Below are 27,527 nucleotides of genomic sequence, written 5' to 3'. Positions count from 1 at the left end.
TTGATGCAGCCTGAGCAGAACAATCAAACTCTCACAAAGCCACTATAACACCCATCCATATGATGGAGGCACCATCAACCAGAGGAGCTAAATTGGACTTTCCTTCTTCTGACCTGAAGCTCAAAAACAAGACAGATGCTATATGAACATAAAACACAAAATCAATCTGTTCATACAGTTGTACTGGCTTATATAGTTTCTGCATAGTGAGAGTGCAGCAGTCCGATCTGACATGCAGAGGGATGACAAACCCGGACAGCTCTGACAGGAATCATTTGATGATGGTCATGAAGGTCAGCGGAGACTCCGCCATGGTGAGAGCAGAGGGAGCGGATGTCAGGATTCCCATTCCTCTCGTTCGGGTTCTTTTTTTAATAGTATGGCAATTGTGAAGCTTTCTGACTGATGTGAACATTGTGTGTGTGTGTGTGTGTGTGTGTGGTTCATTAGTATAACTTTTGGAAGAACGCTGAGAGGAATTTGAAACATCGGCAGCAGAACATTGTTGTGATTACAGATTGTAGAAATTCACTGTGTTTATTTGTCAGCGTGTCCAAATGTCCATTTGTCAGCGTGTCCATGTCTATTTGTAAAAAAAAAAACAATTTAATTAAAATACTGAATGAGTTTGGGCAGGGTGGAGGAGGGTCATATAATAATGAAGAAAAAGAGGCATGAAGTCGTTTCTAAGACATGCAATTGGTCACTTGTCAGACATCTGCCGAAGAAAATGAAATGTCAAAAGAAAGATGAGTAAATGCAAACAATAAAAATAGGCACAATGAAATATTTGCAAAATACATCATATCAGTGACCAGACCAGCGCGAACCAATGGAGGCATCTGGATAAATTTAGTGGGAAAAACTTGAATTTCCATATGTTCCATACATATTGGTACAAAATGACTAATATTGCTAAACAGGGATGTGGCATTAAGTTTGTAAGATGGAAAATTCCAGGTCCATGGCATTTTGTGCTTCTGTCTTTGGTGAAGAACCCCCGCTTGTATCTTTATCAAACTGCAAACCTCCCCCAAGCAAGAGGTGTCAGAAGCCAGCGAATGGCTTGAGGTGCCGTGATGGGAAAGTCTTGCCAGGGGTGGATGACCACTGTCAAGGTGGAGACATCAAAGGCCAACCTGATTGGTCTGTGGCAGCTTTTCTGGTAGTCAAATGCAGAGTACAAAAGAGCTTTCTCTTTTGGGCTTCGGTCTCATCTCTTCCTCCTCCATCGGGGGGCTCGGGGGGGGGCCTCCATCGGTCCGTCTGGTTCTCCCCCAGCTTCTGGCCCTTTCTCTCTTTCCCCCTGTTTCTTAGGCTGCTTCTCTGGCCCTTTCTCTCTCCCTCTATCCCTTTCTCTTTTCTTTATTTCCTGTACCAATTTTGTATACAGTATTTACATGTAACAATAACCTACCTGTGTTAATCAATTAGAAACTGTTCATTCCTGTAACCTCAGTTGTGCCACGCCTCTTTATGTCTGGGTAGCATCAATTGAGTTTAAATACAGTGCTCTTTTTATGTCTTTCTTCTTTTCTGTGTTTATTACATTTGCGTTTACATGCTCAGGTCAATCGGAGTGTGTCGCATGAGTGGAAATGTCCAGGACAGAAACATGGGTGAGAATGCAGGGGCAGGAATGAATCTTATTCAGTCTCCGCACACACACCGTGTTCATGTCAGAGCTCTGGGGGCAGAACAACGGTTAATTAATCCAGAGATGCACGCTGTGTCACATTAAGAGAGAATTAGCACACGGACCCTGAGGCCAAGACCAAGTGACAAAAGGTGACACCTCCCCCCGTCACTGAGAGCAGAACCGTGCCGCTCCCACCCTCCATCGCTGCACACTGTGATTTCAGAGCTTAAACTCTGCACGTGGAGGCATTACGGACGTTCATGTGAATCACCGCCTCCAACTGTAACACAAACAGAGAGATGGAAAGTGAAGGATGTCGATAACGAGAGTCGATTTCGGGCGAAAAGAAAGCGGGTTTGAGTTCTTCTTCGCCCAGACTGAGAGAACAACTCCAATCACCATTGGATCTGCGGCTAATGTGAATGTGCGATCGGAAACTCACACCGGCAATGCAACTGGACTAAAGACGGGGAGAACAAAAGAAAAGTATTGACCAAGCAGCTGGGAAACGTACACTGTGGTAGAACAGAGCAGAGCGCTGCGCTCAGCGTGGGACTGATCATACAGCGTCAGTCTGCAGGTACAACAGTGAAGAGGAGAGCTGAGTAAACATTTTACACAATTGTTTCTGAGATCCTTTGTAACATGAGTGTTAATGTGATTGTTTTGATGACTGGCAATGCATACCTGCGCACAAAATAATGGCTTCTGGGACAATTGTCATGAACTGACTCGTGTGTGCTTTGTTCATTGTTATCCTGATTGTGTGCAGCTGTTGTGAGTGTATAAATGTCGCCCCTTGTGTCGCTTCCCAGTCGGGTCCTTGTCTGTAAGTCTTGATCCATGCTTGTACGAACCCCCCTGTTCGTGGAGCCGCAGCTGGATGTCATAGCGTTGTTCGCCGAGCGCCCGAGGATGCCTGCACCATGTCACGTTGCTTGTGGTGGGTGACGGTAAGGAAAAGCGGCTTGTCCTGGCGGGGTCTTTGAACCAGGAAAAAAACGAGCAGGCCGTGGCAGTGCCAAAGGGTTTCGGCTGGAAGACTGCGAGGGACCCGCCACCACTGGCCCACGACGGACCCTGGTACCTAAGGAGTCGCGCCTCTGGGGCTCAGGGGCTCTGTCATGAACTGACTCAAGAGGGGACATTCCGCCTTCGCTGATCGGGCCGAGCTTTGTTGTATTTTGTTCATTGCTACCCTGATTGTGTGCAGCTGTTGCGAGTGTATCAATGTCAGCCGCTTGTATTGCTTCCCTGTCGGGTTTTTAATCTGTAAGTCTCGTTCCTTGCGTGTACTTGTTCATTGTATTAACCCCCCTTGATTGTGAAGCCATGCAAATGTGTCCTTCCCTGCACCATACCGCTGTGACAACAATATACATGGGCCATGGTGGCCTAGCAGATAACGAAGCAGACCCATTATTGAAATATGAGGACAATTACATATGGGTCTAATGTGGGAGTAAATATCTTCATCTTCCCAGAGACCTTCTATGGAAGGGTGAAGAAGATTCTATTCCCTCTTTTCACCCATAACCTCCTGCTGTGATGGACACAGGCTCTTCCCCCTGGTTCTACTTCTTTTTACTATGGTAAGAGGAAGGAAATCTATGCTAATTAGCCGATGGGACAGGGAGGGGCAGGTGGATGTCATAGCGTTAGGCCTGCTAATTAAAGGGTGCAATTAAGAGAGAACAGAGGAAATTATGTATCTCAGGTAGCATCTGTTCCACGCTGCAGATCTAGGCCATGATTGTGTGTGTGTGTGAGTGTGTGTATGTGTAGGTGTGTGGGTGGGTTGGTGGGTCAGCTCACTGGAGCTAACAGCCCTGTAGTTGATGAGCCCATATGGTCCGGTACAGCCCCACCTGGCCACAAGACTTCCAGCAGGCCAGCTGCCCGACCAGTGACAGCCCACACAATAAGGGAAGCCAAGTCGAGACCCTCACCTTCACCACCTCAACCACCAGGGTTAGGAGCAGAGGACTAAGGCAGCAGCATGGAGAAAAAAAAAAAAAAAAAAAGTGAAGTGATTGTCACACGTGATACACAGCAGCACAGCACACGGTGCACACAGTGAAATTTGTCCTCTGCATTTAACCCATCACCCTGAGTGAGCAGTGGGCAGCCATGACCGGCGCCCGGGGAGCAGTGTGTGGGGACGGTGCTTTGCTCAGTGGCACCTCAGTGGTACCTTGGCAGATCGGGATTCGAACCGGCAATCTTCTGATTACAGGGCCACTTCCTTAACCGCTAGGCCACCACTGCCCCTTGGTGAAGGTGTCGATTATAACTCTTTTGCACGACTTTCATCAGCAGGAGACGATGGTGCTTGAGAATTCAGAGAAGCAGCCGCGGGATTCGCAGAGCTTCTGAACGTGCCGTCACTTGTTATTCCTTCAGCTTTTCAGGCCCCTGAATCCCCCACATTCCAGAGACATGCTGAATACAGAGCCTGTTGAGAGGCCTGGATGCAGGAGTGGGGAGATGCTGCACGACTGAGCCTTTACACACGATGTCAGTGAAGAGGAAGTGAAGCAATAACAAAACGATAATAATCATAATAAAAATGACCTGTTGTCATGGGTATAAATGCATTCCTGCTGCTATCACATGAACATGAAGTTCATTAGTTATTAAGAGTTATTAAAAAAAAAATTGTATTAAGGAAAAAAAAAAAACACACTTTAGATCATTTTAACAGCAGATCTGCGGTCAGGTTGAAGACTGGCTGACACCCCTCACAAGAATCTACTTCACCTGCACTGACCTTCCTAAAGCTGCCAAGGTGTGAGTTGCATCCTGCACACACACACACACACTATGTTTATCTCATTTTAACATTCCCCTCACCCGATTCCTTTTCATTATCGCCACAATCCCTACACGCCTCTCAGAGAATTGGTTTTATTCGCCGCGCCTGAGTAACACGGGAAAATTGCAGAGGAAGGGAAATGTGACGGCAGGAAAACAAGGGCAGGAAAATGGAAACAAATAAAACGCGCCAGACAAACGTGCCACATCGTATGAGGGAGAACACACAGAGTGTGCATAAAATGAACATATAGCGACGGCAACGTGAGAAATGTGAATTTGGAACAAGATCGGACCCTGATTTCCTCTCCAGTTCTTCATTTCCACTCTAACCCAAGTTGTCAGATAATTAAGGGGAGGTGTCAACTAGTGCTGTTTTCATCAACGAAATTTAATTCAAAATATCTTGAATTTTATATTCTACACGCAATGTGTAATCTTCATGTGACCAGCATGTATCATGTAATATTGTTGACGAATATTAAATTCGAAAGATAAAAAGAAACTATACAAAAACTTGTTATTTTCTTCTTGTTTAATCACTTTATTACATCACAGTTTCTGTTTCCTGTATCTCCCATCTGGTTTCACGGATGACGTCGCTACCAAAATACGCGATCGCTGCATTATTTCATCATATATTTCATTGTGTCAACATCCTGAGGTGGGCGGATTCTGCAACATCAAAGTCAGCGGACACCTCTCAGCATCACTCATCCCATCAGCCGCCGCCCTGACATGAGCCCAGACACCATCTGATTAGAGCTCAACTCAGACTTAGGGATTTATTACGTCTCGGTGTGAAAACATCTCCAGTCCCGTGAATTTGCACATCCAAATCTCCCGAAGTCCAGCCACTTTTTGGTCCAGAGCTGTTCTTCTGACAATATTTCTGGTTTGTAAGTGAATCTGAAGATGCTGTTAAATTTACTAAAACATAGCAGCTTCTTTTTTTTGCGAAAGCAGAAGAAAAAGTACTGCAGGTACTACAGCAAAGTTTACACTCCTCTATTTAACATCTTGGGGGGTTAAAGACTGAAATATCCTTAAATCTTTAATGATTTCAATGCATTTTCTTTAATGAAGCTAAAAATGTATGCAACATGTTCGTTCATGGACCTTGTTAGGGTTTTTGGTCACAGAAGACAGTAGCCGCTCATTAACAGACCCCTGTCTCCTGGACGTAAATGTACCGTTGACAGCAGATGTCCAGTGTAACGCCCATGTTGGTGATGACACTTGGACTGAAGATTGCGGCGAGATCGCAGGCCGCTGCTGCTGTAAACATCTGCAGGTACAGCTGCTCTCCGCTCCTTTTGCCCTCTGCTTAATGGAAGCTCATTATAAGCCGCCTATTCACCACCCCACCTCTCTCTCTCTCTCTCTCTTTTTCTCTTTCACTCTCGCTGAATGAGTGAGCGAATGAGTTGGCCCGGATGTGCATTTTATAAGTGGCAAGAAAATGGAGGCTTGAAAATCTACTAAAAAGGCGACCTCGGGAGGAAGGGCGGGGGGGGCGGAGCCGGAGAAATCAAAGGCAGCCTAGAGGGCTGCAGAGAGCTGATAGCTGACCTACTCGGGTCATCTGAAAAAATGTAAAAGGAAGTGGACAAAAAAAAGACCGTCACCTGGAAGGACGGTAAAGTGCGGCGCAGCTTTCTCCACGTCCTTAAATAAAGACAGTCGTGCCTCGGACACATTAGCAAACTTCAAATCCTCTCACAACAAAAGGGAACGAGGGAGCAGGGTGGAATAGCGGGCGGTAATGGACTCTCCGACTCTACAGAGCCGCAGCTCTGATGTCGTCCGTCTGGTGATGCGCGCAGCCGCACGCGTTTATTAAAGTGCTGCGGCCGTGTCGCATGGTCTCGAGGACCGGACCGCATGGAGCTGGCACCGGCCGGGCAGCAGGACCATCTGCTAGCCTGACAACGGGGATTAAGCCCATTTACTGAAATGAAACGAGCATCAGGCGGTGAACTGACAGGAAGGGCGGCCGCTGTCCAATGTCAACTGGTCCTGTTGAGCAAACGGTGGAAATCCAATCCTCCTTCAAAGGTCATGAGTCAATCATCCCATAATGGAGGACGATTAAATCTAATTTTCACCATCTCGGAAACATATTTTCAGTCTACGTCGTGCACGTAGATAAGATAAGACAGTTTTTACAGTACTGGGGACACGGTGGCACGTAGGCGTTCCCCAGCCGGAAAACACCGCCAGAAACGTTAATGGCATTTCAAACTGTGCACAGTGCATTCTGTTCAGCGACCTGTTGTGAGACCTCCCTTGGTACAGAACATTAGTGTCAAATGCAATTTTTTAAAATACAGGTGAGTGCTCTGCTAAACCAATAAGAAACAAAAGTTTTAATACAAATTTAAATATCACTTTGCCATTCACTTTAGTTTCTCTGTACTATATTTGGCCTTCCCTTGAAATTCACAAGCACTTTACGCTGTTAAAAGACTGCTAATGTTAGAGAGAATATAACACCATGAGGCCCTCCTGATCCAAGCGAAGGTCACGGAACATCAGCCACCATGTGCCTAAATGATTTTTTTACACCATCAAACAGGTACAGTGTACTTGCTCAGCAATTCTGACAAGAGAAACAATTACGGTGAGGCGAGAGCAGTGAGCGCACAAACCACCTTAAGAACATCTTCATGTTCTTGCTCCCTCAGCGCAGCGCTGAAGGATGCATCTTGTAAACTGCTAATTGCAACGTCTTTCTGCCGCCCCGAAAAGCCTGAAGATCTCTGGTGGAGCAGAACCAAAGCATGAAGATTGTGGGTTGAGAGAAAACTCATCTGACACAGCCTGGGAATGTTAAGGTTCATGAGGTTCAGGCAGCATTTTTGTTGAAGAAAGCTCATTTCGGTCTCTGCCTATATATTTGTACCTTTGTATATATTAGAGGTGTGAACCTTCACTGGTCTCACGATTCGATTCCATTACGATTAGCAGTGCCTAACGATCGATGCATCGCGATGCATCCCAGCCATTTTCTACATGGTCACATGATATTTCCAAATACCAGAGTCACGGTCTCGTACGCCTGTGTGGACGCTCTGATTTGCTCCTGAGCAGAAATCTTGTTACTTTTATTATATAAAAGTATTTTGCCTATCAGCATTGATCATTCACGGGAGGTATTCACTCCAATTTGCAGCATTTCCAATTTCATCCCAAGAGAAACAATCATCAAATGATGACAATTTTAACAGCCATTTGTGGAGAATATGATGGAAGGCGGTATTTCTCATTACGCGGTGACTTGTATTAAAACTCTTCAACTAACCAGCACACCGGTACACTGATTGAGGCGCGCTATGCAATGTAATGCATAGGCATCTGCATCCAAAATGAATAGTTCACACCTCAACAAAAGCACAATTTGTCCTGGCGATGATGCCAAAGACTGCCGTTTGTACTGCAACAGTGGAATGAGAAACAGCAAACAATTACTGAGAAACTGTAATTTCACAAATAACGGTGCCTGGCGGAGGAATGTGACAAGAAAATTCAGGCCTGTGAGGCCTGAGAGCCCTCCGCGCCATATGTTTCCAAAATCATCAGACTCGTTCGTCAATCTCTATGCTGCGAGGCATCGCAGGCTGCAGCGCCGGGTAGTTTTGGGTGGCGATAATTGGACATCAGTCTGTCTGTCATTGTTTGTTCTCATCCATTAGGGCACCTCAGGAACAACACAATGACAAGCCAAACGTGCGAAAAGCACTGCGTTTCGAGTGGATTTTCCAGCCACTTGTTCTGTTAGCACATTTACTACATGTAGGTACTGCATAAATAATGTACATAATAATATAGATGAAGTCTACTATGCTAATTCCTGATGTTCTAAGAAAGTTTGCCAATGTTGTAGTTAACCAAGTGACATCAATAACCATGTTTAGCTGTTTAAATAAATTTACAGTTGCATTTATCAGACACAATGCTAAGTGGGGTTTGTACGTGATAGTCTTCTGGTTCATTGGAGAGTGTGTTACCCGCTAGGCTACTACCCACCCTGAGTTATAAACTAGTAGCCTAGTGGGTAACACACTCGCCTACGAACCAGAAGACCCAGGTTCGAATCCCACTTACTACTATCGTGGCCCTGAGCAAGACACTTAACACTAAGTTGCTCCAGGGGGGACTGTCCCTGTAAATACTGATTGTAAGTCGCTCTGGATAAGGGCGTCTGATAAATGCTGTAAATGTTAATATTCAACTGTCAAAACCCTGATTTATTTTGGTTATGCCTGCATAATCTCATCAAAAATCTCAGTTGCATTAGTAAAGTCCATGCAACTCCAGACTCTCAGGTCATGGTGGTCAACAGTTGGAGTGGACTGTGCTGTCAGCCACTTCCCAGTAAGAGCCCCTTATCAGATTCGACACCCTAATACTTGGTTTTTAGAGCGGTCGATGGCACCGCACCTCACTCCATCCAGTCAGTGTTTCAGCCCACCAGCTGAGATCATAATCCAGAGAACAGCTGGCTGTTCCTTCCCTGCATAGTGGGAGAGCCGCCTTCCACACGGCAGATTTCTCGCCCACAGAATGACCCGTCACCTGGCATCATATTCCAACAAAATAACCCCAGACCAATATATAGTTTCACGAATAGTACAATTCATTGATCAGTCATCCAAAAGGACTCGTGCTTTTGCATATTTTTTTTTTATTCTGACCCGTTCAATGCTTATCAAAGCATCTGGATAAAACTTCTGAAGCACTGCATTAACAGAAATGTATAAATGGTGAAAATGCCTCTGGTCGCACCAATGTTTGAGGTTGATTGATGTTAGCGTGTTCTCAGTGTGATGCTATTGTCCATCTAAACCATGATATTGTGGGGCCCATGGTTTGCAATAAGCAGAAATGTGTCTCTTTAAAACTCATTGAGATGCAGCATTACCCCTTCTGGCTTCCACTTGTCAGTTATCTGCGACAGAAACGACAGAACCAATCAGTCACCGTGAAGAAAAACATCAGCAATAAGGCCAGAACAGAATTACATCGTCACACACACACACACAAACACACACACACACACACACACACACACACACACTAGTCTAGTATACACCTTACTCTGTTTTAGTCAGCCCCCCCCCCCGAGGACAATGACCTGTGCAGAGAGTCAGTCTCTCACATTCCTGAGCTGTAATTTATTCAGATGGACACTGATAAATTAACTTTCTCTCCCCTCTCGCATGCCCATGCATCCTAATGTGAGTGTTTATTGTGCACGAGAACATCTGCATTAATGAAGGTCACGAAGAACGAGACACCGGCGTCAGCAGTGAAGGGTGTCCCTCAACAGATTACAAGAGCACACAGTGAAATATTAAATTATTATACGGGCTTAATACTGCTTTTCCAGAGTTTGCATTCAAGTAGAGAATATAACTGAACAAGACCCTGAAATTGTAAATATGCAGTGTGTGTGTGTGAGTACATGAAAATGTAATTACTCTAAGTGGGAAAAATATTATTATTTCTCTTGCCGTAATCTTCTATAAAGTAAGACTAAAGCCATTGGCCAAGGGCAAAAATATGACACTTATTAAAATAATGATATCTAAACACTACGGATGCATGAAGAGGCAAGTGGCTCGGATAAAGTGGCTTCAGAAAAGTGGCCTCAGAATAATCTCACTGTCTTCCTCCTCTAAAGTCCCTCCCACCTGGATGAAACGGGAATGTTCTTTTGAACACGTTTCATCCTGAACCCAGAAGACTTTAAGAGATTAGGGGTTGAGTGCACTCCAAGTCCTGCGTTTTTTTCCCCAAGTGTTATTCTAGGACAGAAGAATGAAGAAGACACTCATTAAAAGCTTGTGGCACTTTAATTAGCATGGTGAGAAAGGGGAGGTTTCTTCTCCGCACATTCTGCCGGGCTGACGGGCTCTGGCTGCACAAATGCTGCAAGTCATCCAGAACGTGACAAGTAATTAACAGGTCCTTGTTTTCATTTACCTCTGGGCTCTGTGCTCTGACGAAGCCGTGGTTGATAGGAGACGGCGGTGTGCCACGTGAGGATGTGGCTGTCGGGGAGAATAATAACGGCCCGCATTACACTCTCACGCGTGATCTAATGATTTTTGCAGGACTCACTAATAAATATATTTTTTTGAGACTTTCAACTGTACCAATTTAATTTCAACCAATAAAGAAAATTTATCATTAGGGAAACCCCTAATATTTCTAAACATTTGTACATTATGATCATATTAGATCATACATTTATCTAATCCATTTTAGATTGTAAAAACCACATGAAGACCATGTGGTGTTGGGAAGAGAATAGAGTGTGTAGAAAAAACTCTTTCTCCCTCCACACAAAGCACTGTATTCAACCACTCCAATTTGATGTTACCTGGCAGAAAGAAGCAGTAAAACAAATGGGAAAAAAGTAAAAGCAAGAGGATTTGCAATAATCTTCAATAGAATATAAAAAAAATGTATATAGTATACCAAGAAGGTATAGTAACCGCTACCCATCCACTCCTGCACAATATATTCATGGTTTTAATTGACTGGATTTTCCAAAAATTTACACAGGAGGTGTCGTTCATGTCCTCAAACCGCTGATAATCATGTTGACGGCTCTTCCGGTCCAGCAGCAGTACGCAGGTTCCTCACGATTCTTCAAAACGGAACCAGACCGTTACACTCGGGAGGTCTGCATTACTCCTGTGCCTCCTTCAGGTAAAATCTTTATTTGGAAGTGTAAAGGGTATATTTCCTGGCAGCGGCTGACACCGGGGGGGACCCTGACATGTTTTAAATGCTGAAAGAACAAGGGCAGCGACATGCCGAGCCCCCAAGGATGCTGTTTAAATCTCGGCCTGGTTCTACAGCACCTCCGTACGTGAGATCCTGCATGACACCGAACCATCGATCCGCTGGCCAGCAGGGACAGCGCTGCACTGTGCAGTAATGGGTTTAGCCAACCTTGATTGTCTTCAGCAAACTCCATGCCTGGGTGAGATGCACGGAGTGAGACAACAGGAAGAAGAGCTGATCCTCAGTAAAAAAAAAAAAAAAAAACGTTCGATCGGGCTCTGCACATGAATGTAAAGTTTTCAATCATGAATCAACCCTGTACAATGGGACCAGAAGTCGTTCTAAAATCTGACAATCAAAAGCAATAATACTTATCATATTCCCATTTGTTGACTCAACATCCAGAGGTACTACTAAAATTATAACTGTACCATGATAAAAAAAAATTATATATGCAGCATTTACCTCAGAACAGTCTTTAACTTTTTATGATGACAGATGCATCGACATCAATCACCTCAGTCAGCCACAGGAGATATAACTGTATTTTACAGAGCTGTGCAGGCCATCACTTAACTTACGGTGGTTGAGAATATTGATTCTCAAGTCGATGCCTGTGCGCCATGACTGAGGTGAGCTGATTATACAGACGATATGTGAAGGTCCAGAGGACGATGGGCTAAAAGCTCACTGCTTTTCATGGACTCCTTCTGGCATGTGCTCAGACAAATACAGTTACTCAGGGGTACAGTGGCTTGTAAATGGTGCATAAATTATTGTTCTGGACTTCATATCAGCAGACTGCATCAGAGCCGATAAATACATTATAATTTTTCTTAGTCTAGCACCTAACAATCTCTGAGCATGCTCTTCACTGACAAGTCTAAGCCTTATCAGGGCTCTTAGTTTGTAAACTCAATATTCTATAGAAATCGAATGAGAATTGCTGGTGTCTTCCTCTTGTAAGTCGCTTTGGATAAAAGCGTCTGCTAAATAAAGTAAAGTAAAGTAAAGTAAAGCCGATGCACATTTACCATGTGAGTCTATACTGGTGTTCAAGTAATTGCTTCTGATGAGCTTTAATACGAACAGTCATGGCAACAGCCATGGCTGAGAGCTCTGCAGAGAGACCTAAATGGAAAACGTCTGCCATAACGCCTCCTCTCACCTCCTCTGAAGCTTAAGAGACAGGGTACAATGTGCTACAGGGAAAATGAATATAAAAGTCTTTCAGTGCCATTGTAATACACTGAAAGCTATAATATATATATATTTTTCTTTTTACTGTCAGGCCTCCAAACGTGCATCCATTAACACCCCCACATCTACAATCCTTGCGGAGCTCTCAGTGCAATTAATTTCAAATACACTTGTATGCTAATCACAGCATGAATCAGACAGTATTCCCATTCTAATAACGGAGGCTAAATGGTATCAATGCACCAAACTGTCCACTTTATTAAAATATCATAAGTACGAGCAGAAACGGATCAGTGGGACTTGAAACTCGAACAGAAGAGTACAGTAGTCACAGCCACAAAACTGGATCACAGCAAACTTTTTCTCAAACACGTTTCCAAGGCAACTGAGAGGCGAAGATAATAAAATTCTTCTGAAAGTGATGACAGCATTTTATGAGTATGCCTGGTTTTATGGAGCATTGATAATTCCCCCACTTGATTTGACTGGCATAGATTTTTTTTAAAATCTAATAAAATTAAATGGACATCACGGGAGCCGGCTTTTGTGTTGCATAACAGCTGTCTGCAGGGGGAGGTGTGACATTTCTGTGTGGATGGTTGTGCGTGAAGATTCGGCACCCCTGTTTTACATGCCTTTTGTCTGACGGCAACGTGTGAAGTGCCAGCCGTCAGGACCGCCCACCCTCTTTGTCTTCCCTAAATGGGAGGCACCGGGGGCGTGACATCAGAAACAACAGGTTCTGATTGGTCAGTGACAACTTCCTGTAGGCCAGGGGTATAAAGGTCTGCTCACATGTGGAAAAGGGACCTCTGAGCTTTCTTGCTCAGGGGGTTTTCCATCGGAAGCCGGAAGGCTTCTGAGTCTTTCTCTCCCCCTCTTTTTCTCTTCTCCCTCTTTACTATTTCTCATTTTTATTTTCTCTGTAACCTTGGTACCTTATTACATTCAATATTCACATGTAACTACAATAATTATTTACCGGTGTTAATAAATTAGAAACTGTTCATTTTTAACCTCTATTGTGCCATGCCTCTTTCTGCCAGGTAACATCAAATTGGAGTGGTTGAATACAGTGCTTTGTGTGGAGGGAGAAAGAGTTTTTCTACACACTCTGTTCTCTTCTCCCACACCACATGGTCTTTTTTACAGTACTGATCAAAGTCTATTAAAGGGCACAACTCCCAAAAGCTGAATTCAGTCTGTTCAAATCTTCAGCTGCTTTTACTATTGTAAAATGGGAAATTCTAGATCCATGACTTTAATCTAGACCCCAATGTATCTCCAAGATGTAGTTTCATGTTTGTGAGCAGTAAATGGCCTGATGGGTGCTATGATGGGAAAATCTTGTTGGGGGTGGATGACCGCTACATGTTCTGCTTGGACAAGGCAGACACATCAATGGACAATCTGATTGGTCTACGGCAACAAATGCAGAGTATAAAATAGGTTCTCCTGATGGCTTCATCTCTATCTCTTCTTTAGTTTGGATTTTTCTGTAACACTGGTACCATTTTACATACAATATTAACATGAATATTAACAATAGTAATCTACCTGTGATATTAACTTAAAAACTGTTCATTCTTGTAACTTCTATTGCTTCTTGCTTCTGTATGTCCACACACATAAGATTAGTTTAAATACATTGCTAACAATTAATGGAATCAGATAAACAAGGCCAACGCAATTCTCTGATGTCTACTACTTCTTCCCTTCATTGCTGGAAATTTCCATTGAGAGTAAAATGACTGAAAGGAGCATCAACGCATAATAGATTTTAAATTCAACATTTATCCTATTTAACTTGCTTCACGGCTTGCATGAGAAGATTAAAAGAATGTGACAAAAGAAAGTCCTCTCTAGCTCTCAAAGTTAAAAAATATCCAGTTTGAAGGCATCCATTCTGATGGTTATACTCCTGGTGAGTATAAATTTTGGTGGACATTATAATGACTATAACCAGTCATTTTCCCTCCAGAAAAAGAGCAGATAAGAGACTCGACCCAGAGGAAAACTGTGACCGAGGGTTCCCAGGCTGGCTGTTTAAAGCGGAGCAGGTTGTGACCCGAGCGTCTCTGTGGAGAGATGAGGTCATGGAGATGATGTATTTTGGGTCAGTAAGCCGGGCCTGTTGAGCGTTTCTGCCCCTACCGGCTCCCTGCAGATGGAGGGTCAGGCGTGAGCAGACATGACCATTAATGGAAGATCTCAGGCAATGATGAGGACGATGATGGGATTCTGTGTCTGACAGGTCCATCAGCAGAGAAAAAAAATACAACCAGCATGACTCAGAAATCCTCTTTTATCCAGCGAGGAATTAAATCCTGGAAGTGTTTTAAATCCACTGAAGCTCTTCTGAGTGGAGGAGCTGAGGAGCAGCAGGTTGAGCAGAAGCATCTGCAATCAATTATACACCCTTCTGAGAAACTTCTAGGTCAGAAGGACTTTTTTAAGGGACAATGTGACCAATTGTCTAAATTAGGTCATAAATAAGTAAATTCCACATTTTCTGAATTAAAGATGATTATTTCTGGTCTATCAGCACAAGCACAAGGCATCTTTAATTAAGTTAAGAGTTGCTTGAGAGACATTTTAACTGGGGGGCATTAAAAAAGCCCCGTAAACAAACATAAGGAGAGGACAGATAATCCATAAGCAATTAATTACAGAGCTTCCTCACATATCAGTCACTTTGAATAACTGCAGTGAAAAGTGAAAGAGAAGGAGGGAGAGGAGGAGAAGCAGCTCTGTGCCCTGTCCCACACACATGAGAAGAGACTGAGGGCTGAGAGATCGTCTCTCCATCTGCTTCTCTCTATTTCTCAGGCCTTTCTGACTTCTGTCTCTCATGAAGAGGAGCTCAGTCATGATGGATCTGATGCTGAAGGGTGAGTTCAGTCTGACATAAATAATTAAGTAATAATTTTTATAAAAGAATAGGCACGGCAATTAGGAATTCATCTACAAGAAACGTCCCTCTGAAACATCAAACCTCTGAACCTTCACACTTCAGTCCTGACTGCAGACAGTTTGACTCCCGTCTTCAATCAGAAAGAAAAATTGAGAGGAAAACCCACATGATTTTTCTCCCAGTTTAACCCCAAACTCATATTTGGCATCCCTGTGTCAATCTGTACTCTGTTGCAGGTTGTAAAGACTTCATAACCTCCAGATAAAAAGGCTGGCGCCTGTTCGTCCAGATAAGTGCTGGCAGGAGATGCTCTGGATGGGAAACGCTGCTGCCAATGCAGCCCAAACACATTCGTATTCAGAGAGCAGCAGCTTCCTCAGACGCACGGTGCTGGTGCGGCAATATTCACCAGCTACAGTAGCAGCACCTCGCTGTATGATAAGACCCCTGAACATGAAGATAACACACATCCCCAATTGTACACTGCGTATAGCAGCAAGTTTAATGAATTCTGAATAAAGAGCTTACAGCGCGTCCCATGCAGGGACCAGTGTAACCGGTAATTACAGCCCAGTATTACTGCCTTTATAATCAACGTGAATGTCAAAACTCTCTAAAAAAGCATCCAGGATGTCAACAAAATTCTGAAATTCTGAAACACAAATAGCCCATATTGGTGATCTATCGTGACCACTGACACGTCACTGTTCAGGAATAATAGCAGAAACACAGAAATTATGTGATTTTTGACTCTGACCTGTATCTCTACTCCATAGCCCATGTAGGCAGTGACAGAGTAGCTGCAGTCCACAGTAGACCAGGAGCCAGCCTGTGGTGGAGACTCTATCAAGCCCTCGGGTGCGGTGAGGTTGGCATGGCATGGAGCTGTGAAAGAAAAGCAGGAGATGATGTCAAGACCAGAGAGTGTCCCTCATTCCCTGGATCCCAGCTCTTCACTTTAATTGTCTTTCAAGGTTTTCTCATTTTCTGCCAGGATCAACAGAGACACTTTTGGCTTCAGCCCAGGGGAACAGATCAGGTGGACTGTGGGGCTGGACACAATTTTCCAGTGGCCTTACGTCCTTCCACTCGACTGGGCTCTTGAAATCCCTTCCCTGGTTAACAGGTTGGGGGTCATCAGGCCACAGGAGGACATCGTGGATGAGATGGAGGGACTTCTGAATCTACAGCGAGGAGGTGCCAGTCCAGTTCTCACCTCAGACCACATGAGTCTCACTCACTGAAACTGTGGCAATACTCCAATCTGCCTGTCAGGACGGACCCCAGTAGAGCTGCGATAAATTAAACTGGGACACAGACACCATATGGTCCGAGCTGTAAAAGGCCCTGAAGAAGACCACCAGCCCCCATCTCATCTCACATCCTCAACTCCATTTCAGAGCCACTTAACTGAGAGGGACCGTAGAAGGCAAAAATTGTAATGTTCTAATTAATTTAAACCCCACAGCAGGAACTGGAGAGGAGCTGAAAGTGTCAAGGGAGTCACTAATAAAACAGATTTGGCTGTTCTCAAGTTTTTATGTGGCCTAGTGGATAAAAAATCGAACCCGTTATTGGAAGGTTGCCGGTTCGAATCCCGGACCACCAAGATGGGTTGTAGTAGCCTAGTGGTAACACACTCACCTATGAACCAGAAGACCCGCGTTCAAATCCCACTTACTACAATTGTGTCCCTGAGCAAGACACTTAACCCTAAGTTGCTCCAGGGGGGGGACTGTTTCATGAATTTATTTTTAATAAAGTAACGACAACTGGTAGTGGTGAAAGCAGAGGCAGAAGTATTTACTATGCAATTACCTGGTGTGTTCATGGTGGGGAAGGTGGTGGCGAAATCACTTTCGTCATCCGAATTCCTGGAAAGAGACGCTGTCGCCGTGGTGACGTCACTGTTAGGCCAGTTGTGTTTCTCCACCTTGGACTCTTTTGTCTCCATATCTTTATTTTCCACAGGGGTTACTGGTGGTTTGAGAGTGGTTGCCTTGATGACGTCCCCCTGGCCTACAGGGACGACCACGTTGGGGCTGCTGGAGCAGGAAGGAGGGGTTGAGGTGAGTGTGACTGTAGTCAGGGATTCTGCTGAAGCTGGGAGGGTGGAGACTCTGGTAGAGGTAGCTGCAATGAACTCATGAGGCTCCTTGGTAGAGAGGCCCTCAGCCATATGGGAGATGGAGGCCGGCATTGAGGAGTGAGTAGTCACGCCACCACTGTCTTCAAAATAGTGCGGGTGGTCCTGCAGGTCCGTGTGGAAGGACTCATGGGGCAGAAAATCTTCAAAATGAGGATGGTGGTTAGGAACGTTGAAAGGTGACGCTGTGGTGACAAGCGTGGCGTCTCTGTCTGTGTCTTGTGTGGTGCGGTGGACGTGGTGCCCAACTTCTTCCTCCAGATAGTCTTCCCTTTGGGTTATGGCCATTGTGCCTAAAGAAAATGAACAAACAAAAGCACTTTTTTCACTTTTTTCTTGTTGGTATGTAAATACTTCTGAAACACTTACTGAAAGCATTCTCCATTTAATGATGCCTTAAGTGTAAAATGACACAAAGCCTGAAGGCACGACTCGCAACTCTAACACAACCTACTTTCACATTTCATCAGTTTTGACAGACCATATATACTCAGAATAAAAGGCACCACAATCCGGTTAAACCTGAGGAACTGCCTCATTAAGCATACACGATAACAGATAGCTACACCTGAACCTGGTGAGATCTAATCCAACAGGAGGCAGCAGTGAAACCCTGACTTTCTCACATCGCCCCATTTCTCCACCAAGAGCAGTCATATCCCAACAACAACAGGTCTTCCCTGCAGCTCCGCTTCCAGAAGACTCTATACAACAAGAGCAACAGGGTTTTAATTAAAGTTGGATTTCTCACATCAGACAGGATCCGATCTTCGTCCCATGTCACGTCTGTCAGAGTGACACATGAAAAGAGCTGCCAGAGGGAGAAAAGCCGCCGGTCCCGTCATCATTTCATGTCATGGTGTCTCAGTGTGACGCGATTGTATTGAAAATCATATGCTTCACAGTTCACGTTCACGTCTTTGTTCTTCTTATCTTATTTTATTTTATTTTCACTCACTCCCTTTCCATAACCTCTATTCATAACCTCTACCGGAGCCCATTCCAGGGATCACACATGCACACACACACACACACACACACACACACACCTACAGACAATTCAGAGTCAACAATTCACCTAGTTAACTTGCCTTTGGAGGAAACTGAAGAAACCTGGAGAAAACCCACGCCAAGATGGGGAGAACAGGGAGACCATTTTTTTTACAAGGTAACTGTGTTTTTTCCTTTGGTTTAAGCCATTTTTGTGACTGGTATATAAATGCACTAGTTCACAACTCCCCCCCACCATATTTCTACACGAGCCTGGAGGAGCATGCAAATAAACTTCGGGGGGAAAAGCTGTAATCATCTTGCGCCTCTTTGTGAACGTTGGTTCATTTAGAGCAAATGGAATAATAATAACGTGCAGCTCCACTAGAGAAATATGATGATGCTCTGGGCTAACTGGCCCACCTCGCTCCTTTTTACTGGATCCTGTAATTAAAGACACGTTTCTCAGTGAAGGGGACCTGCCGTGGCACTAAACACATCGGCACAGTTTGGACGAACACAGATGCTAATGGCTTCCCTGTGGCGCTTTCAGTTCTTTTCCGCAGCTCTGGAATGCATGAAACAATAAGGCTCGTGGAGTTAAAATGTGCTTATGAAATAACATCATTAAACAAAAGTAACATGAAGGAGGTCAGGATTTAAAGTCTGAAAATGCTGATGCATTAATATAGTAAATGGACACATTTTATTTTATAGAAATATGAACCACCATATTTGAGTTGGACTTTTTTGTAGTGCATCCTCCCCTGTGTATTCCTCCCCCGTGTTATCAATAGTACAAAAACACACATATGCACACATAGGCTGCATAGTAGCTAATTAATAACAATTAAAGTGTCAAAAGACACACGTTGTAGGCAAACAAACATATTTTAATAAGATTTGTCCAAAAGTTACTTTTTAAAAATCTTTTCTCTTTCTCCATCGCGGTCTTGGTCGTCATCAGTGCCTCCCTCACATTCCCCCTCACTCATTGTCAGCAGTCAGCACTTCCACCAACACAAAAGGAACGGCTGAATACGAGTAAATGGCCTCGAGGAGCGCTTTGATGTTTATCTCTTGGCTTTTCAAAGGCTGTAACAGAAAATGGGCTTATCTGGAACAAACCCCTGAAATCAGAATAAAGGCCACTGATTAAAGTTCTGAGAGTCCCGTTCACCGAGGCTACAGAACCTGCCGGACCGACAAACAAACCCTCAAAACTGATTTTAAAGGCTGGAAAATCACGGTGTACGACCTCACGGGGCAGTGGTGACCTAGTGGTTGAGGATGTGGCCCCGTAATCAGAAGGTTGCTGGTTCAAATCCTGGCCCGTGTGCACCGTGCACCATGTGCTGTGCTGCAGTGTATCTCAATGACAATCACTTCTTTTTTACTTTCACATGGCACCAGCAGAGCTGACATGCCACTCGTCGGGGCTTCAGACGATCATCTTAAGGACTCTTCTGTCACCTCATCGTCACAAAAGACGGGACATCCTGTCACGACTAGGTGCAGCTGGAGACTCACCTGGCACCAGTCTGCATGACAACAGGACGGTTTTAAGGCCCTTCTGAGTGGCCATTCGGAGGCTGCGACATTACTTGTGCAACTTACTTGTGTTGTTTTAAGTTAGTTTTTGTTCTCCCCTCTTGTTTCCCCTTTTTTTGGCCCTAGTGCCGGTGTACTTGTGTTTGTAATGAATAAAATCCCATTCCCAGTACGTGCCGCCTCTGCGCTTCCTTCCCCCATCAGCTCGCGGACGTGACACATTCAGACTGGGAAGAAGAGCAGCATCAAGGAGAAAAGAGATGATGAGTTACCAGGTACACAAATTCAAAAGGATCAAAAGGAGACAGGACCATTCTGCCTCAAACTGATGTTTCTATTACTTGCGTCTGTCACCAAACATGCATGTAGCAAATCCAGGGTCCCGTAATTAGTCTATTTGGAGGGTGTAGTTCTGGCTGTGCACCGCTGGTGACGTCCAATTACGTTGAGGAGGAGAGAGGAGAACACTGGTGAGCAAGGGAGCTGTCATTTTTAATGCCTAATACAAAACACACACACAATAGTTCTGTATGATTTCCCCCCCAAAAATTAATACATACTATACTGTTACAGCTGAATTATAAAAAAATGTTCTGCCATTCTGAAGATAAGAACTGAATAAGTTTGCATTATGGTCTACTGATTATGACTACCAGAATTATAATCTCATGAAAAGAATATGTATCTGCAGTGGGGTTTAACTGTGAAATTTCAACAAAACAAGAACAGTGTCATGTTTTTTGAACGAGATAATGCTGCCCCACTGGTGCAGAAATTAATTAGACCAATTCTTAAGTCTTAATACTCAGGGCCAATTAGCAGATATGATTAATTAATTAAACTTTCTGCAATTAATTCATTTAACTAAGGCACCATTTTTATTAAAATATTGTCAGTAAACATTGTAAATATTGTGCCCTAGACACTCAAAAATACATCTGTTTAGGAAGGTTAAATCAGTGCAAATAAAAAATGAGGACAATACAACATGACAGCAGCTTGGTGTTTGCAGGTCAGATGATGTTAGTCACGTCCACATGTCACTACAAATAAAATTTGTTCAAAGCAGCATTTCTAACAAAAGGGTATCAGTAAAGGTTGTTTTGCATTCTGTGCAGGTTTTAATCATTGCATGATTTCTTAAGAGCAGAAGAATTCGTGTCGAATTTATTTACAAGCTGCATTGATTTAGGACTTCAGTTTTAAAAAGCATTACATCAATGCATTTCATTTCTGGATCTTTTGCATGTGCCCAATACAGCTTTTACTCTGGCAAGTATTTATTTTTACTGGAAAAGCCTTCGGAGTAGAGCTATATCAGGCGGGAAAATTTAGGCCCGACTCAACCTTTTTTAAAAGCCTGGCATGCGTGACAAGCGCTATACATCACACTCCAAGTGTGAAACACTTTTACCAATCACCAAAATAAGTTTACAAGCGGAATCATCCAGAAAAGATAGACTGTAAGTTTGTGTTTGCTGACCGATCAGTTACTGTGCTAACTCATCTGACCTGACCCAAGCCCCAAGGGCTCGGGCCAAGATTTACAGCTCTGCTTCAGAGGACTAGCACTGAGGTTCACACACACTTACAAATCTGGACTCACCGGTTTACCACCACTGCTTTGGATATCACAGGGTTATGGATAGTAATACAAAGAACACTGAATGAATATAAAAACTGTGAGATGAATCCTTGTGAAAGTTTATGCTTAAAAAGAAAGTAAATGCTTAAAAGTCTGTTTACTGTAACTCATGGCGAGCCCCTGATGGTCTAGAGACTGTAGTTACTGTATATTTACTGCAGTATTTATGAGGAGAGGACAGGAAATTGCTTCTGGCTAAACTCTCTTACTTGCAAGGAGTTGTATAGATCTCCAAGTGTTCCATCTCACGTAGAAATGTTAAGAAAGTTAAAAATAGGCCCTGTTTGACTCTTTTGTTTGACTGTTTTAAAGACTCAAACATAGAGCAGCAGTGAGGAAAGTTCAGTTGGACGATTCGTGCGCTAAAGTAAACAGCAGCAGAATAAATCTGCTTTCTTTTCTTTCATTCTTTCTTCCTTTGTGAGTCGAGTTTGACACGTCGCGCCGCATCACCCCGACACGTTCAGCACCCGTCATTATCCTCAACCCAGTCACACGTAATTCAAAGTCCTTCACAAACTTCAAGACAGCAGAGAAACACTTTCCCGCAGCCTTATTCTGTCACTACAGGAGACGCCCCCAGTTTGTACAGAACCCTGCACAGCGGCGCCGACGTCTCCCACAATGCATCTGGGAAAACAAAGGCAATTTACAGCAGTCGAGGAGCGGTAAATCTGCAGCAGTTTCTCAACATGCAAACCACACGAGCAGGTGAAGCAGCAGCGGCAGAGACTGCAGCCGATGTGCAGCTCCCACCGTCTACAGACCATCAGGCTCCCAGATTACAATCGGTAATGAGTTCCTGCTGTCTGACGTTGTCTGCAGCTGTGAAGATATTCGTATCGCTGCTTTACGAACACATCGCGATGCACAAGCAGCACAAGAGATGATATCAACGTCCACGAAACTCGGCACAGAAGGAACGCAGCTCTGGCTAATTGGAGTTTTGGAGAAAGCAATGAACGTAATTGTGCCTGAACAAGATTGTTGCCTCAAGGCGGATGTTCAAGCATGAAATTTAGCTGCAAAAGTGTCATTAGAACTCAATGGGATCTGTTGCTTCATAGCCACATCACATTCAGCCTAAAGATCTCATTTTCTGAATCCCAACAATAAGAGGGCAGACACACTCACCCTCTAAAATAGTAATAGAAATGAATAAATGCATTTTTATGCATGTAAGAAAAATTGAAAATCAATGGAAACACATATTGGTCCTTTTTTAAGTAAAAATTGATATATTAATCACTCAGCAGCACATTATTCAATCAATACGTAAATATATTGAATAAATATTTTATTTATTATTTTCTTGGGGGAAAAATAATATAGATGTATGGAATAATCACACTGTAGTATAAATTAAAAGAAAAAAAATGGTTATTTTTAATTTACTTCGATGTATATTGCCATAACTGAAAATATGCTTCTCTTATACAGTAAGATCCCCTTTTCCCAGGTGCCCTATGAAAGAGTGTCGCTACATTTGCACAGAAACCTTTCGGAAAAGGTCACTCTTTCATCTCTATAATGACCCAGAAACAAAGAAGCGGCAGGCCGGATCAATGTAGGGGCAGCAGCTATCAGTGGCCTCCGATCGATCGCTGTGGCGAGATGCGCTGAGACGCCGAGATCCACCGGAGTCGTCTCTGCAGGGAGTGTGAGGATGTGTTCTGCCAGGCAGATACTTCGATCCCCTCTCTTAACGCCGTGTGAAGTGCATGATGGGAGATGGGCACTATTCTCAGACCAGCTGGAAGCACCTGGCCGTAACTCTGGCTATTCAAATAACAGAATGCACTGAACATATTACACACATACACACATGGACCGACTTACTCATCAACTTAAAGATAGAACCGACTTTTTTTACTCAAGATAATAAATGAAATGAAACAATGCACCAATCCGGACTCCCCTGCCCAAAGGCAAATTCCTAACACAGAAAGTGTTTATTAACGCTACAACATTTGCGATGCAGCAGGGCATGGTATAAAACCCTGGTCTCACTATTAGACTCTCTCTCTCTCTCTCTCTCTCTCTCTCTATATATATATATATATATATATATATATATATATATATGTGTGTGTGTGTGTGTGTGTGTGTGTGTGTGTGTGTGTGTGTATATATATATATATATATATATGTATGTATGTATGTGTGTGTATATATATGTATGTGTGTGTGTGTGTATGTATGTGTGTGTATATATATATATTTTTTTACGTCACTTGGCACAGTGCTCATTATTAGTTCTGCACTTCAGAGCTGAAAAAGCCCACAGGCTGTGTAAATATGAGGCGCGTGCACGATGTTCTTAGAGCCGGGTTGTTCTAACTGTTTCAGTTTGTAACATCTGTGACCCGTCTCACCAGAGGAGGAAATCAAAAAAGCAATTCTTTTATTTCATTTTTTTTTTTCCAAACCAAGAAAAATCCATTTGCAGCGCAACATTCTGTGCTCCGCTCATTATAAAATTGTGGAGGTTTGTGCCAGTTCCTGGAAAGGCCTTTTCCCACGAAGCTTCAGTTTGTGATATTCTTTTAAAAAATGGCTTTTTATGTGGATGCAAAAATGATTCAGCCCTCAGCAACAGATTAGTGATGGTGGCTCTTTGTGAGTCGGCACAAAGACGGAGCAATTAAGGCTCTTCTCCCCCTTAACAAGCTTTAATCCAGACATGCTTTCATTTCATTTGATTTCTTTCTTGCCGTGCCAGGAACACTGAGCGACGTTGCCGGTGCGGCTCACACTGTGCCAACTGCTGGCCAGGATCCTGCGTCTGTGTTCGCCAAAACCGAACACAGAGAACGATGTCAGAAAGTTTTGAACATCTAAAGCAGGAATTAAGAAAGAAAATGAAGGAAGCTTCAAAAGTAGGATTCATGAATTCCTGCCAAAATTAAACACCGTAAACGTGTTCCATAAATTGATTACATAATTTCAGGTTGATGATCAGCTGTACAGACCATGTGTTTGCTTCTAGAACTGAGGAGATTAAACGCGTCCCACTCGTTTTCATGGATGCCTGTCCATTTAGGCCCGCATGTGAACAGTCCTAAGACAATTTGGCGTTTTTTCCCCTCCAGTGTTGCGCTGTAGGTTTTACGCGATGTGCTGCATGTCGACGCTTCCTCCACATGCTTCCTCCACACCTGCGTTTCCTTCAAGGAAACGCAGGCTAATCAGTCTCTTTGGGCCATGCGCAGGAGGAAACGATGAATAAAAAATACAGATTTAATTTCCCGCCTTCATTATCTCATTATTCTGAAAAGGGAAAACACGAAAAAAAAAAAAAAAACTAAATAATAAAAATCTCTCCTGATAGAGATTCATTTGCATTCAAGCTTTCTGTCTACCCACTCCAAAGACCCACTCATACACTCATTACAAGGTCTAATAGAAGAATTCATACATAAAACATAAAAATGCTCACATTAACACACAGCAGACCTAAAGTCACGACCTATTGTGATCTAAAAAGGATTTCAGATCTGCTTATTTACACATGTGTTTGACTTGGGGGCAAGGAATATGCAGAACAAATTTTACTATTCGGTCTTTGGGTCTGAAAGGGACTTCCCATCACCGTGCCAATCAGCAGCCCTCAGTCCTCTGTAAGAGCCGGGTCTCTCTGATTGCTCCGGATGGGGCTATTCAGAAGTCCGGGCTGTGCGGAGCTCGAGGTTTGATCAGACTGATGGATTCTGAAAGCTCCTCCAGCGCCGCCATTGTTTCAGCAGCTCTTTATCAAAAGGCTGGTCAATGATCTACACTCTACTGGACACCTGAATGGTTAAGAGGATCAGGAGGAGACTGACAGGCTGCATCGATTCAAAGCGCGGTGAGAATCTCTGCAATTTTTAAGCAACGCGGTTTTACCCTTCGGTCTAGCCCACACATGCACAGCGGGTCCATCAGCGGGTTCCAAATGAAAATGAGTCCTTCCCTCTCCCACAGACCTCATTGTGCCTGACAGGGGACGCCTGGGTGCTCTAATACTGATAAATACATTTGCTGGGCCTGTGAATGGTTCTGAAACGCAGCCAGGCAGCCGGCAGATGGGAAATGTCAGGCCAGGAGCAGAAGCTGGGCGTAACAGCGAATCACATGTCCTACGTTCTTTTTTTTCATTCTTTCACGACGACGATGATGCTGCATTAACACATAAAACACTTAACTCAAAGGAAATAACTTATTCCTGTTATAATCAGACCAGGACCAGTGAAGTGAAGTGATTGTCACATGTAATACACAGCAGCAGAGCACACAGTGAACACAGTGAAATTTGTCCTCTGCAGTTAACCCATCACCCTGAGTGAGCAGTGGGCAGCCATGACAGGCGCCCGGGGAGCAGTGTGTGGGGATGGTGCTTTGCTCAGTGGCACCTCAGTGCCACCTTGACAGATCGAGATTCGAACCGGCAACTTTCTGATTACGTTGCCGCTTCCTTTACTGCTAGGCCACCACTACCCCGATAGATGGGTGATGAGTGCTTCTAGTAGAAATTTACCAGACGCCCCTTTTCCAGAGCAACTTACAATCAGTAGTTACAAGGACAGTCCCCCCTGGAGACACTCAGAGACACAACGGTAGTAAGTGGGGTTTGAACCTGTGACTTTGTGGTCTTCTGCTTCATAGGCAAGTGTGCAACCCACCTGGTTGTACGTCTTATATAGCACCTTCCAGTACAACTGAAGATGATGGAGACATGTTGTGGAAGCAGGAAAGGTGACGAACTTCAGTATAAAGACGGCGCCAATGGATGAAGGCCCCGTTGGGCTGAATCAGAATGACGTCTTCACCCCAAAAATGAGGCTCTGAATGAGCAGCGACGTGTTTTATTCGCAGACTGACAGACGGGGAGAGACGGGCAAGAACGGCCAGTGCCAGGTCACACCGAGAGGCCGAGCGCCAAGATACAAATTGGGTCCTGACAGCTCGCAGTCCCGTTAAATGAAGAAATATGGCGTTGTGCAGGTGGGGACGTGAGTCCCATCAGTCCCTGGCAGCTTCACGCATGATCAGGCCTCACTGCAGTCGAGCCACTTTGCTTAAATAAATGATTGTTCCGTTGCCAAAGCCACCATCGTAGTGAAAGTGACACGATTGTCATTGTGATACAGAAATAAGACGTGTTATGAGATGAGATGTTAACATCTAAAGCGAGGGCTCCCGGATGGCTGATATCTGTCATGACATTTTTTATTGCAGAATATAAAATGGATTAAAATCAATTAGCCAATTGCCTCCATTTTCCAGAGTTTTATTTTAATTCAGCAGATTATTCCCAAAATAAAGAATTAAAGTGGATCTGTTAACCTTTAGCTGAATGAGAGCGGAGAATAGATCTCCTAGAAGTCATTGAGGAGGGCGGCGGGGGGGACTCAATCTCTGGCCGCAGGGCTCTCTACCACCTCCTCTGTTCTCGGTGAAACCGAGAGCACGAGAGCCATTAATTTCCACGAAAGAGGGAGAAGATGAGAAAGAGTGTGTGTCCATCTTCTCCTTTCCCTGAGATACCATCTCCACAGAAGTGAAAGCAATTTCTTCATTCCGTAAGGAGATGGAATGGAGGCTTTTGAGGGGTGAGGGGCTGAAGAGACAGGAGCCATCGGAGACTGTCTGCCTGGTGGATGCGCTTTTGGTGATGAGGTTGTTAAACGACTGCTGCTGTCGGCAGAGACGGATCTACTGGGACGGAGGGTGGAGGAGCATGTGGTGTAAAAAAACATGGCCTCCAGCTGTCCAACAGCGTCCTTGATGTCAACTGGGATTTGGAATTGAAATTCATAATTTCAACAGGCTTCTTCTGTTTCACTGACAT

General features: G+C 44.0%; 1 protein-coding gene across 2 annotated transcripts in view; it reads right to left on the bottom strand.

Annotated features, from left to right (window-relative positions):
• sez6b (seizure related 6 homolog b) overlaps positions 1-27,527 on the bottom strand; it is a 103,607-nt gene that overhangs the window by 38,242 nt on the left and 37,838 nt on the right. For both annotated transcript variants that reach the window (XM_029000014.1, XM_029000013.1), the window contains exons 2-3: positions 17,184-17,804; positions 16,123-16,250 (exon numbers count right to left, since the gene is read on the bottom strand). In XM_029000014.1, coding sequence (XP_028855847.1) covers positions 16,123-16,250; positions 17,184-17,804 — 749 coding nt within the window. The remainder of the gene's footprint in view (positions 1-16,122; positions 16,251-17,183; positions 17,805-27,527) is intronic.

The sequence above is a fragment of the Denticeps clupeoides genome, chromosome 13, assembly GCF_900700375.1.
Source record: "Denticeps clupeoides chromosome 13, fDenClu1.1, whole genome shotgun sequence".
NCBI classification, from domain to species: domain Eukaryota; kingdom Metazoa; phylum Chordata; class Actinopteri; order Clupeiformes; family Denticipitidae; genus Denticeps; species Denticeps clupeoides.
Note: the sequence above shows the minus strand (reverse complement) of the source record. Positions and strands in the feature narration are given on the sequence as shown.